Source organism: Dipodomys spectabilis, unplaced genomic scaffold, assembly GCF_019054845.1.
Source record: "Dipodomys spectabilis isolate Male_0828 unplaced genomic scaffold, ASM1905484v1 ptg000281l, whole genome shotgun sequence".
Classification (NCBI taxonomy): domain Eukaryota; kingdom Metazoa; phylum Chordata; class Mammalia; order Rodentia; family Heteromyidae; genus Dipodomys; species Dipodomys spectabilis.
In genome coordinates, this window is record NW_024870958.1 from 330452 (window position 1) to 345628 (window position 15177).

Below are 15177 nucleotides of genomic sequence, written 5' to 3' on the forward strand. Positions count from 1 at the left end.
ATGACTTAAGAAACCAATCAGGCCATAAGAAAACCAAACACCACAAACATACCAGAAACTCCAGAATGGTTACAAACACAGGGGAGATACAGGGTCTTCCCATTCCCCCCCTCCAAAACAAAAATCAAAAAAAAAGCAAAGAACTTTTTTGAACCTTTTAAAATTTTTTTTTTTTTGGGTCCGGTCATGGGGCCTGAACTCTGGGCCTGGGCGCTGTCCCTCAGCTCTTCAGCTCAAGGCTAGCACTCTACCACTTGAGCCACAGCGCCACTTCCGGCTTTTTTCTTTTTGCTTATGTGGTGCTTAGGAATAGAACTCAGGGCCTCAGGCATGCAAGGCAAGCGCTCTACCACTGAGCAACCTTCCCAGCCCTTAAAATTTTTATTTTTAAGTGTTTTCTGTTACTCTTTTTATTATCATAATTTTTATTTTTGGTGTGTGTGTGTGTGTGTGTGTGTGTGTGTGTGTGTGTGTGTATGTGTGTGTGTGTGTGTTTAAACTCTTTTGATCTTTTGGTCCTTTTTTGTTGTTTACATTTTTTCTCTTTCTTTTTTTCATCACTTAATTGTTGCTCTGCTCATGCCCAGATATATACCTGTTGTCAATTATTAGACCTTATTCCCTATTGTGTACATACGTCATCCAGAAATTACTCAACAACCTCTTAGGCTTAATTTCTTTAATAGCAGTATTACTTCTTTATAACTACATAATTTTCAAGTAACTAATTTTAAATATATTTTTGTTGTGAAAATACTGAACAAAGGGTTTACAATTACATGGGCAAAATAATGAGTACATTTCTTATCAAGCATTGTAGCTTCCTCCTTTGTTACCCTTTCTCATCCCTTGCCATCCCTCCCTTCCCCCCACCAACTCCCCCCCCAAAGTTGTAAAGTTCGTTTTTCGACATAACAACTTGTACATCTAATTATTGCAATGTGTCCACCTGTATCCTTATTTAAACGATTTGTTTTTTTTCCTTGCTTCCACAAATTTATGTTTCTTTTCTATCCCTCCTCTCCTCTCCTCCTATCATTTTCTTCTCAATATAATTTCTTTAAACTTATGTAATTTTAAGTGTTTCACTTCTTAAACTTAAATTTTTGTGTTTCCATTTTTTTTTGTTTTTTTAATTTCTCTCCTATCATTCTGTCCAATTCATTTCCCTCTCAAAGATTAGGACTTGGTTAAATTTCCTCTCATTTTACCTCTCCACATGCCTCTAGTCTTATTTTTCCCCACATTTCCCCCTAAAGCTAATAATTTCTGGTTTGCCAAATCCTTCTTTGCTGTTCTTAACCCATTAATCAATGGTTGTTTGATGTTGAATAGATTGTGTCTATTGAACTAGATTGTATCTTCAGCCATTTTGATTGTGCAACTATAGGACTCTGGTTGATGGTTGCCTTAAAATAGTGCTCTAGCACAAAATTGGTATTACTTTCATACAAAATGGGCAGAACAAGCCAGAAAAACACAAGAAAAATGGCAAGTCCAGGTATCTGAACTCCCACTCATGATAATCAGGTGACAGAATAGTTAATGAATAATCCAGCGAAAAGTTCCCCGAAAGCTCTACAAATACTACTGGTAAACATGGTGATTGAAATTATTGAAATTTTGCATAGGGAGCAAGAGGAGGCAAACCAAAAATTAATACAGGAATCTTGTTTAGCATTAAGAAGCTACTTAAATATAAATACAGGAGTTATGTAAGCAGGTTGAGAACAGTCAAAGAGAAATACAAGAATCACGTGAGCAGGCTGAGAACAGTCATAGAGCCTTACAGGAGTTGTGTAAAACATGAGGAAGCTAATCAAAGAGTATTGCTGGAATTGTAAGAGTGGGATGAGAATAGACAAAGAACCATAAAGGTATTCATGGAATCCATAAACAGACAGCAGATAGAATTCAGGAAGACCATAAAGGAAATGCTGAATGGAGCCCGACAGAAGGAACGGCAGTCCAAGGAAAACATAAGCAATCAACTAAGTGATTTGAGAATAAACACGGAACACCAAATTAAGGAAGTAAAGTTCAGAAAGATCTAAAACAAAGCTCCAACAAAGAACTTGAAGCCATCAAAGCCGACCAAGTAGAAGGAAAAGAAATTAAAAACAACATAGAGAGACTGACAGTAGGTTAGACCATGCAGAAGATCCAATCTCGGGGATTGAACACAGCCTAGATATTATAGAGAAAGAACATACAACTATCCAAGACAAATTCAAGAAATATGATAGAGCTATTCAATATTTGGAAGACACTATCAGAAGGGCTAATCTCAGGATAATGGGTGTGGAGGAGCACCTAGAGACAGAAGTTAATGGTCTAGGAAATTTATTTAACAGAATCCTAACAGAGAACTTCCCAAACATGCAAAAAGATATGCCTATTCAGATTCAAGAAGCTTTTAGAACCCCAAATAGACCAGACCAGAACAGGACATCCCACCGTCACATTATAATCTGCACAGCATCAATTCAGAACAAGTAAAGGATCCTTAAAGCTCTCAAAGAGAAAAGATCAATTACCTATAGAGGAAAACCCATTAGAATCACCTCAGATTTCTCAGCAGAAATGATTCAAGCAAGAAGAGCCTGGAAGGATGTATGCCATGCCTTAAAGACAAACAACTGTCAACCAAGAATTCTGTACACAGCTAAACTCTCCTTCATAACCAAAGATCAAATGAAAAGCATCCATAGCAAAGAAAAATTGAAACAATATATTTCCACCAAACCAGGCCTACAAAAGATACTTAAAGATGTTCTAAACATAGAAAACCAAGAAGACCACAGTAAAGGCTAGGAAATGGCATCCAAGGGAATAAAATTAGAACTTAACACCAAAAGCCGCCAAAGAAAGTATTGTAGCACATGGCGGCTGAACAACACATTGTTGAATCACCAATGGGTCATGGGAGAGATTAGAACAGAAATTCAAATGTTCATGACATTCAACAAAAATGAACACACAAATTGTCACCTCCTCTGGGACACAGCAAATGCAGTACTCAGAGGCAAGTTTATAGATTTGAGTTCCTACATCAATAAATTACAAAGATCTGAAACCAACAATTTAATAAGACATCTGAACCTCCTTGAAAAAGAGCAGCAAGATAAACCTCAATCCAGTAGATGGTAAGAAATAATTATAATTAAAATTAAATCAAAATTAAATGAATTAGAATCCCAAAACACCATAAAAAGAATCAACAAAACAAAGAGTTGGTTCTTTAAAAAAAATTAACAAAGTGGACAGACCCTTAGCAAATCTTATCAGAAAAAGAAGAGAACACACCCAAATAAACAAACTCAGAGATGAGAATGTAAATATCACCACAGAAACAACCAAAATTCAGAACATTATAAGGGAATACTTCTTAAAGCTTTATGCTAATAAGTTTGAGAACCTGGCAAAAATGGAAGTTTTTCTAGCAAATATCTTCATGCCGAAACTAAACCAAGTTGAGTTAAATCAACTTAACATGCCCCTATCAAGCATTGAAATAGAAGCAGCAATAAGAGACCTCCCATCTAAGAAAAGTCGGGACCAGATGGATTTACAACAGAATTCTACAAGGCCTTCAAACCAGAGCTCACACCAATACCCCTACAACTCTTCAATGAAATTGAAAGAGGAAGTTGACTACTGCACTCATTCTATGAAGCCATCATGACCCTCATCCCAAAACCAGGCAAGGACTCATCAAAGAAAGAGAACTAGAGACCCATTTCTTTGATCTACATTGATGCAAATCTCCTCTACATAATTTTAGCCAATCGACTTTAACAATTCTTCCAAAAAAACATACACCAAGATCAAACAAGTTTCATTTCAGGGATGCAAATCTGGTTCAATATATGCAAATCAATTAATATAATTCATCACATCAACAAGAGGAAGAATAAGAACCACATGGTTACCTCAATAGATGCAGAGAAAGCATTTGACAAGATCCAACACCACTTTATGATGAAGGCTCTGGAAAAACTATGAATCCAGTGAACCTTCTCAATACAATAAAGGCTGCATATGACAAATCTACAGCCAGCATTATACTTAATGGTTAAAAACTAAAGCCATTTCCTCTTAACTCGCAAACAAGGAAAGGATGTCCACTCTCTCCACTTCTGTTCAATTTAGTATTAGGATGCCTATGTACAGCAATAAGACGAGATGGAAACATAAAAGTGATCAAAATAGGGAAAGATGGTATAAAACTCTCCCTCTTGGCAGATGACATGGTCTTGTATTTAAGGAATCTCATTGACTCCAATCCCAAATTACTCATGCTGATTCAAAACTTTGGCAAAGTAGCAGGGTATAAAATTAACTCTGAAAAATCAATGGCTTTTCTATATGCCAACATTGAGAAAAGTGTGGCTGAAATCAGGAAAGCAACTACATTCATAATAGCCCAACAAAAAAGAAAATAACTAGGAATTAACTTAATCAAAGAACTGAGGGATGTTTATGAGGGAAAAAAAAGTGAAATAGGAAATCAAAACAGAACTTAGAAAGTTGAAAAATCTCCAATGTTCTTGGATTGGAAGGATCCACATCGTGAAAATGGCAATACTTCCCAAGGCTATCTACAAGTTCAATGCCATACCTATCAATATTCCAAGCTTGTTCTTCAAGAAAATAGAAGAGGCAATCCAAAAAGTCATATGGAACAATAAAAGACCCCAAATAGCAAAAATGATAATAGAAAGAACAGTGTTGGAGGAATATCAGTATCAATTTTCAAACTCTACTACCAAGCCATAATAATAAAAACATCTCGGTACTGGCACAAGAACAGACCTCACAACAAAAGGAATAGAATTGAAAACCCAGAAATGAACCCACAGACCTATAGCCATCTAATTTTCCATAAAGGAGCTAAAAAATACCTCTTCAGTAAATGGTGCTGGCAAAATTGGTTAATCAATTTTAGAAAACTAAAGCTAGATCCTTATATATCACCCTGCACAAGACTCAACTCCAAATGGATCAAAGACCTTGGAGTCAAGGCAGAAACCCAGAAAACATTACAGATCAAAATAGGAGAAACGATAGATCTCATTGACATAGGCTGGAATTTTCTTAATAGAAATCCAGAAACACAACAAATCAAAGAAAGGTTAGACAAATAGGATTGCATAAAATTGCAGAGCTTCTGCATGGCAAAGGCATAGCTAGCAATATCAATAGAAAGCCCACAGATTGGGAGAAGATCATCACTAGCCATACAACAGACAAGGGTCTCATATCTGAAATATACCTGGAACCCAAAAAATTTAATCCCCCAACAACAAATCCTCAAAGAAACAACTGCCCAATAAATAAGTGGGCTAAAGACTTATAGAGAAACTTCTCTGAAGAGGAAATTAGAATGGCCAATAGACACATGAAGAAATGCTTTATTTCTCTAGACATAAAAGAAATGTAAATCAAAACAACATTGAGATTATACCCCGCCCCAGTTAGAATGGCTATAATCAAAATATCTAATCACAACAGATGCTGGAGTGGATGTGGATAGAAGGGAACTTTACTGCATTGTTTTGAGAGTGAAAACTTGTTCAACCACTTTGGAAAGTAGTATGGAGGTTCCTCAAAAGACTCCACATAGAGCTCCTCTATGACCCAGAAATTACAGTATGGGGCATCTACCCAAATGATCACAGACAAGGCAATACTAAAGCTATCAGCACAGTACGTTTATCACAGCATTATTTACCATAGTTAAGATATGGGACACACCCAGATGCCTCTCAGTAGATGAATGTATCAAGAAAATGTTATATTCATATATATATATTCATATATATATATATATATATGAATTTTATGCTTCTATCAGAAGTAATTGCATTGCCCCATTTGTTAGGAAATGGAAAGACTTGGAAAAAATTATATTAAGTGAAGTAAGCCAGGCCCAAAGAAACATAGTTCCCACGGTTTACCTTATTTGCAATATCTAGTACATATGTAGGACAAACAGTAAAGGCCAAAAGCTATGTACATATGACCATATATGATGATATTAAGTGAAATGAACCCCAAGATAGGGACACAAATATCTTTTTTCTTTCTTACTATAGTTTCTAATGTATTTATAATGTGCCATGTAATTTTTTTGTTGCTTTGTATGTTCTCCCCTCATGGTATAACCCCTATTTTAACTGTATTTGTTGTCGTTGGCCTGTATCTTCTCTAATTCAGGGAGGAGAAGGGAAAAAACAAAATGCTTAGAAAAGGATACAAGTTGACCGATAGTAACAATGAGATGTACAAGACATTATGTTGAAAATGAACTTTACAACTTCGGCAGGGGTGTGTGGTAGTTGTTGAGGTGGGACGGAACTAATGGTAGGGGGAAAACAGAGGAGGAGGCAAGTATGTAGTGACGATAAACTCTAGGGAGGAAGCCAGAGACAAAATGTTGTTAGTAGCTGTATTCTTTTCTGAAAGGATGCCCTTTCTCTGTCATGAGAATGACTTGTCACAGAGTTGAACTTTAAGCTACAGCCTCATCCAGAGCTGAAAACAATACCCACCATTCTATGTCTTCTTCTTCCTGTAGAAAAAGACCAAATCCTCAGGGTTCTTGGGCACATCACAACACTTATGGCCTCTAGTGCTTGCCCATGTCCAACACACATACACACACATACACATACACACACACACACACACACACACACACACACACACACACACACACACATCAACATGCTGAAGAAAATTATCCTCCCTTGAAACCAAAGCACTCTTACTTTCTGAGTTGGTCCTATGATATGAAGTTCAAACTGGAGTTGAGAATTTCATTCTGTCTAGATGAGTCTTTGAGGACTTCACACCTACTGAACTCTTCAGGATTTCTAGTGTTAAAGAGAATTCTCTATTTCCTGAAGCCCAGCAGAGCATGGGTTTCCTGATCATCTTAGGAAACTATGCTCAGTTTCTAGAAATAACGCTTTTATGTTGTAGGTGCTCCATACATATGGACAACCAACCCCAGATATGTCTGTGTGACTAGAGTCTTCTCAGTCTGATCTCTGCTATCCTTGCTCTGTATATATCTAGGTTAGGAAATTTCTTCCAGATAGAATCTGGTGTCCTCTTCATAAAAATGTCTTCTTTGTTTTTTGCCTCATATAACTGAAACTAAATGCAGAGAATGTTATACTTATAAGGAAAGAGAGGCACAGAAAAGTTTCCACATCTGTGGACAGCACACTTCACAGGACCAGCCTAAGCTAGCACCACCACTGTTTATGGACACGTGGTTCTGACATCAGCCAAAAAGGATGCTTCTCTGAGCACATACTTCACAAGCCTATTCCTTATGTTCATCATGCAGATAAAGAGTCCCATGGTATTACAATTGGCACTCACCTTTTGAACAGATAGTTCAGTATTTGCTGGGTGTTAGCTAACTTATGGTAGGTGTACAGAAAGGGTGGGCTGTGAAGTCAAGTTCTAGAACACCTTGTAAAAGACTTAACCCTGTCCAGGTCACAGTGACAATGTGTTGTACTTTGATATCCTAATGGCATTAGGGAAGACAAACCATACATACAATGATTCTAGGGGCATAGAGATACTCTATCTTTCACTCAAATAGCAGGTAAAATCTTTGTTGTACTATTCATTTTGAGCAGAAATGCCCTATTTTTGCCATTAGTTTATGTGGACCATCTGCAATTATAATTCAATTCAATATCCCCTTAATTCTTACAAACACTTAATGGATACATACTTCATCTTACAAGATTATTCTTTTATTGTTATGATAAAAGTGATGAACAGATGGCTTACTGTTAAGTAAGTCAATTAATGAATACATTTCTTTTTGAACAGCATCAACCCTACCCTTTCTTCCTCCATTTTTTCCATCCCAATCTTGCTCACGAGTTGTAGATCATTTTCAAAATAGTGTCTAGTGATTATCTCTGCTGCATTTTGTCCTACAATTTCTATGCTCCCCCTTTACACTCCCCAAAAGAGTTAAACTTACATATAAGACAAAATGTACAGAAAATAAAAACAAGACAAAGAAAACATAAACAAAATATCGAAACCTTCATTTCCAAGTCTTTGAGTTCATTTCTATAAATATCATTTTATATGCTCATATGCAATCACTTATTGGGATTCATGACCCTCTTTAGAATATCCTCCTTGGGTCTCACAGTGTGAATGATTGGAGTCCAGTATAATTTATCATGTGTTTTTGTGTATTTTTTTGTCTTTTTCCATCCAGTGTATTTTTTGTCTTTTAACATCCAGCGTGTTTACGTTTAACTTATATGAATATTCTAGTTAGAAAAAAGGAGGGAAACCATGCAACCTATGTCTCTGTTGGTATGGCTTACTTTACTTAATATAATTTTTTCCACATCTTTCCATTTCCTTCTGAGTGGCACAGTATTATTCTGTCTTATGGAAGCATATAATTCCATTGTGTCCTTTTTTGATGAATTTGTCTTTTGTAGGACTTTACTCAGTGTCCTGGAAGCAATTGCTGTCTGCAGAGAGAGAGAGAGAGAGAGAGAGAGAGAGAGAGAGAGCCAGGCAGCCATGCCCCTGGGTGTATAGACCCCACATGTGTACACACAAGGCCAGCCCATGTGCTGATTAAGTGCTGCCTTTCACAGAGGTTCTTTAGGCACACACTTGCCGCCATCTTCCCTGGACACCTTGTCCAAGTACCAAGGATGCCCAATATTGTGAATGATCTTTGTTTTTCAGCACCCTGATGTTTAAGAGCTAAAACTTGAGATAAAGCACTACAATATGGACAAAAATGGAACATTTTTTTAAGTAGTAACTTCCTGATTAATACTCCAAATAGCTCAGTAAATAAGAACAAGAAATACCAACTGGGATTATATCAAACTAAAAACTTTTAGCACAACAAAGTAAACAATCAATAGATCAGGAACATTGTTGCTTCCTTATGCAATGGTAAATGGATGCATTTGTAGAGACCTCTGTATATTGAATCTGGATTGTAACCTGCTTGAATCAACCAGCAATGTTCTGTAGCTGTTTTAGATAATAGGTGTGTGAATTTACCATCAGGGTATGATGCAATAATATCTTTCATTGACATCTCACTGGCATATTTTTTTTTTTGGCCATTTCACCATGCACCTGAAATGGCATATTCTGATGCAATCCGATTGCGTCATCCCAAATAACTTTGATGCAAATATTTCCTTGACACAGATATTAGAGCAAATACATCAAAGACAACTTCATCCCTGGGGCATCACTATCTGAGGTCCTGGAGGAAATCACATTACTTAGGATGAAGAAGGAGAATCTGCAAACATGTTTTCAATTCATGTTTTACTCTGCATTCAGGGCCGCAGATGCAGAGCCCCAGGGAAGTTTTACCCATTCTTCCTGAGGATTCACAGAGGCTTTAATGAAAGATGCGCTAGAGTGTACCTCTCTGTCAATAAAAGACACATAGACACCAATAAAAAGATTTATGAATATATATACCTGACAGCCAGAATTTCACCTAGGCAGGTGCATCAAAAATGAGCCTTTTGATGTTCACAATTGTTCTTCTCCAGCTTCCCCTCCTTATCAGGTCCTGTGCTGGCACTGGCTGCTTTTCTACTATGAAGCAACGAGCACACATGGATGGAGATGTAATGATTGCTGGGTTTTTCCCTCTCTACACTTTGGGAACAGATCGCAGTCAAAGTGATGATTCTGGAGATGGACAGAACAAGCCGTAAGTAACTCATCATTGTATTTCCATTTACTAATTTGTTCTCAGGATGGGCAATGGTAACTCCAAGTGTACACATGTATGCTCTCTGTCTTCTCTACCCTGACATCCCATCCTTTTGCTAGAGAAACACCTCAGTTTCATTATTTTATCTCGCATCTACTTTTGAGCGGTTTTCTGCCTACAAGTAAGAGAGAAATCTAGTTTCCATCCAAGTATATTCTTCTTTCTATGATGGTAAGCTCTTCGTGATATTTACTTCAGTTTTATCTACCTTTTGATTTGTAGAACGTCCTCTTTGCTTGATTGATTATTGCTACTGTGTTTTCACACTCTAGTTCCTTTTCATTTTGAATTTAATTTTAATATAAAGATGATTATAGAGAGGTTATAGTTATGAAAGTCAGGTAAAGAATACATTTCTTTTCGAACAATGTTACTCCTCCACATGTTTCCTCCCACTTCTTAATCTCCTGACTCCTCTTCCGCTCCAAGATGTAAAATTCATTTCCAAAGCAGTGTCTAGTAAGTATTACTGTTAAATTGGCACATCTTTTGTCTCACTGTTTCTACTTGATTATTTCATTCCTTTTACTAACTTGCGGAAGTTTTTACCATTTCCTAAATTTTCTATAGCCATAGGTTTTTTTTTTAATTTTCTTTTATCTTCATTATTTTATTTTCAATTTTTAAAAATTACATTGTAAAGAAGATATACAAAGGGGTTACATAATTAAGCTAGTGAGTATATTTCTTTTTGAACAGTGTCACTCCCTCCTTCATTCTCCTTCAGTTTCTCCTATCCCGACTACTCTCCCTGACAAGGGGTATAGTTTCTGCCATATTGTCTAATGTGTATCATTGCTTAATTGTTTCACCTTTTGTCTCACCCTTTCTTTTTTCCATTCTCTTCCACAAATTAGATAAGCTTATATGCAAAACAGAGGGTAGAGGAATAACAAACAGGACAAGAGGGGATTAAACCAAAGAAAAGGCGAAAGGAAAAAATGGAAAAAGAGGAAAAAGAAGAACAGAAAACAGTACAATAAAAAAACACTTTGTTTCTAGTTCCTTCAGATGCAGTGCAGGTGCTTCAGCTAATTATCTGTTCTCTTGATTTATAGGAAAGGTTATGTTTTCCTTTTATTCCCCTTTTTCTATACCCATATGGTTTTCATTTTCATTTGTTCCAAGGAACAGTTTATTTCTTGAAATTTGCCTTGAAAACAATTCACTTTATTATGCATTAATCATTTAATTTAATTGAATAATCTTAATTATTATTTTACCACTTAATTTTGGTTAATGGATAATTCATGTAATTTTCATGTTATATGCTTATTTTCCTTGTTAATTTCTATCCTTACTATATGTGTTTGTATATATGCTCAATATACTTTCAACATTTTAAAAATCTGGATGGCTTTGTGTCCCAACCCATGATTGTTTGCTTGGAGAGAAGTTTTACTCAGAAGTTGAATGAGGTGTTCTGCTGGTGTATGTGAGGATCTTCTGATCAAGTGTGAAATTTAGATCTGCTGCCTCCCTGTTGATTTTGTCTGAATGATCCATCCATAAAATCTTCAGCTATTATTATATTGAGGACTATCAAAGTCTGCTTAACATAGTTTAGTGATTGTATAGTATGTAAATACACATTTTGAATTGCTACTTCATCTTGTAAATTTGATATCTTCATCATTACATTACAAAATATCACTTCATTGCTTTGATTAAAGTCTATTGGATATGTTATAGACACTCCTACTTTCTTTTGTATTTCAATTGTATTTACTGACCTTTCTTATACTCACTGAGGGCCATTGATGGTGAAGTGAGTTTCTTGGCATCAACGTTTCCTTTGGCCTTGAGTTTTTATTCATTCAGCCATTTTAGCTCTTACTGGTAGAATTTCATGCATTTACATTTGCAGTCATTGTTGACAGGTCACAGCTCCTTATTGCTATTATGTAATTTGTTCTCTATGTTAATTGAACTTCTTCAACTCTTTCTCTCCTTCAGTGGTTATGAAGGAAGTTCAATAGTAATGTCTTTTGATTACTGGATTATGAGCTTTCATTTGCTGTTATATATTTTCTGGTAATTACTGGGCTGAAAATAGATGGCAGGAAGCTATTTTGGAATAACAACTATTTGGGATGAGGAGGATGAAATAAAAAGAGAAAATAAACATACAAGCAATAGAGGGTTATGATCAAAGTCCATAAATGAATGTTCAGAAATGTCATAATGAAATCTTTTAATTTAATTTTAAATTAAATCTTTCATTTAATATATTAAGATGAAATGTTAAAGACAAACAGGAACTGCAACTGCATTATATTCCTCTTATCATTTGTAATATTGGATATCCAATTTTATATTCTACAGTAATTACAAGATATAATTATATTAACAATTTTTCCCTCTGCATAAAAATTGTGTGTGTGATTTTGCTAGCACATTTACAATTTTAGAGTATTTTCAACTAGTTTTATAGCCACTTTGACTAGTAGGTTTTATACATTCTTGAATATTTTTATTACTCATCAATGGTTCAATCTTTTGGACAGAATGCTTTTCTGTTAACTATGTAAAAATAACTGTTTATTTTTGTATACATTGGTTCCATAAACATTAAACATTTCCCATTTAAAAACTTCTTCAAACAGCTGTCTAACCCATTCTGATTTTCTCACAAAGTGGTCATGTTACATGGGCATTAAATTTGGATGACAAATAGAATACTTTGTTTACTTTTTTTTTGTGGAACAGGTGTGTGGGAGTATATTCTTTTAATTGTACTTGTCTGGGAATATCTTTACCCTTTTATCCTTCACTTCTAATGGATATCTTTGCTGGCAACAGTAATCTTAGTACACAATTTATCCATTTTTGTCCCTAATATTTTAAAGATTGTCTGCCGTGCTCTCCAGGATTCTATGGATTTTAATGAGGAGTCAGCCATTAGGAAAACAGAGGAATACTTATGTGTTATGAGTTCCATTTATAGCTTCTGTACACGAGTATGTGTTGTGGTTAAACATTTGATTAAGCTTTCATCTCTAGATATCTCATATTTCTATCATTGTCTACATTAGGAAATTTAAATCCTCAATACACTAATATTTGCTTTTTCAAAATAGTGTTGTCAGCTTTTGACCAATCATTTTCCACATGTCTTCATTCTTACTTTCAGGTTCCTCCTACATATGCATATGTTCAATTAGACTTTATTCAAGCTTACTATTTGTTTCTGTTTAGAAGACATCATTAACATGATAGGCTTCTAAAATTGAAATTTCAAGTATGTGTATACCATGTGTTAAACAAGTTAAACCTCACATTTTTATTTCTTTCTTGACTCCATTATTTCCTTTTTAAACAACATGTATTGATTCAATATTATTTCTTTAGAATGTGTGTGTACACATACTCACACCATTGCACAGACATAACAGAGAGAGAGAGAGAGCAAAGTGTTGATTCTCTTTATTCCTCTGTAGTCTTTCTAGAATCTCAACCTAACAATATTGAGAAGGCAATAGAGATTACTGCATTTTACAATGGTGGCTTTGAATCTTTGGATTTCAATGTAAAGCTTACAATTCTTTCATTACTCTTCATGTTGGACATTTCTTTCTCCATTATGATGTGCTTGCAGTTAGATTCATCCCCTTGGTTTTATTACATAAATAAGAATAAAATTCCTTCACCTGGTATTTGAGCTGTCTTCTGGCTGATATTGCAGGAAGAGCTGTTCAATATGTCAGGTCTGTTAGTTAGAGAAACTTAATATAGAATCTTCCTTAAATAACTATTGAAGATGTATTACTTAGTCCAGCCTGCCTTATAACCACATAAGATAAACTGGGTGACCGAAAACACAAGATTTTTCACACAGTGGAGCTAGTTACTCGAAGATAAAAAGCAAGATAATATTTGGTGTCTCATGAAAGACTATTCTATGTTTAACGGGCAACATTAGTGTTTGCTGTGGTGCATGTGATAATGGGGAATAAGCAAGCTCTCTCTTAAGTTTCTTAATCTTATGCATGACAAATTCCCTTCATGTCCTTAAACCCATAGACAAGCATAAAAGACTATATTTGCATTCCATCATAGTTGGGATAATGCTTTAACATATTCATTGGCAGAGAAGCAAGTATTTAGTCCATCAAATTGATGTTTTAAATTTCTATGCTCATTATGCAGGTTTATCTTCAACAACTACCAGTTTGTTTTGGCCTTGGCTTTTGCTATTGAAGAGATCAATGAAAATCCTCATATTTTACATAACTTGACACTAGGATTTAATATCTGTAATGCTCACATGGAAACTTGGAAAACATTTAAAAATCCCTTCACGAGCCTCTTTGGGAAGGACAACCTTCCAAACTACTCCTGTGTGAGAGTGAGCAAGTCTATAGCAGTACTGACAGGACCATCAGGATTATTATCTGCCCAGATTGGTATATTGCTGAACCTGTAAAGGTTTCCCCAGGTGAGAGTGGGAGGAGTGAAGGGATATAAAAAAGTATCTAATTTGGTGCCATTTCAGCTGTTAGAAGATAATTATAGGAAGATACTGGATTTATGAACCTATCAAATTTTGTGATATCAAGAGTAAGTATTCAAAGTAATAGAGATCCACATTACCATTTTTAGGAAAGGTACTGGAAAAGTGAGAGCCACAAAGAGATTGTTTGGACTTTTAAGCCTTGTCAATAATTTTCTTAAAAAATCAGGAAATGGAAAAATGACTTTAAAGTATAGCAATATGTTGAGCTGTGTCCTGATGGCTAACTGCAAACCTAGCTACTAAGGAGACATCTCTAATTAACCAACAAAAAGCAGGAAGTAATGTGTGGTTTGAGTGATAGAGAGGTAGCTTTGAGGGAGAGAGCCAAGGAAGTGCACGAGGCCATGAGTTCATGCCCCTACAATAGTACACACACACACACACTCTCTCTCTCTCTCTCACACACACATACGTGTGTGCGCATGCACGTAAGATATTATGTTGAATGATGTAACTCAGACTCACAAAGGGAAAGGGACATGTATTCTCTCATATGTGAAAGTTAAATCTAAAATATGAACATGTAATATAAAACAAATATAGGACACACACATATCCATTTACAAATAGATTTGATTAATCTGTAAACTATGGTACACATAGAGGTGGAATCCCATGGTATAACATTTCTGATCAACTAACAGATATAAATAACTAACACTAGAACATTGAAGCATAACTTGTCTGGGGAAAGTTGTTAGAGGGATGTGCAAAGGGGCAGAGAAATATGGAGTAGATGGGTGGGAAAATACAACATATCACATATATGTATGTATATGTCTATATATAGATATTTAGATATATATACATATTCAGATGTGTGTGTGAAAATGGACCTAGGAAAGTC

At 35.5% G+C, this 15177-nt stretch overlaps 1 protein-coding gene across 1 annotated transcript in view; it reads left to right on the forward strand.

The window, feature by feature from the left end:
* The window catches only part of LOC122126503 (vomeronasal type-2 receptor 116-like), a 60357-nt gene that overhangs the window by 24712 nt on the left and 20468 nt on the right, over positions 1–15177 (forward strand). The window contains exons 3-4 of the mRNA XM_042701054.1: positions 9588–9751; positions 13955–14162. Of these exons, the coding sequence (XP_042556988.1) occupies positions 9588–9751; positions 13955–14162 (372 nt within the window). The remainder of the gene's footprint in view (positions 1–9587; positions 9752–13954; positions 14163–15177) is intronic.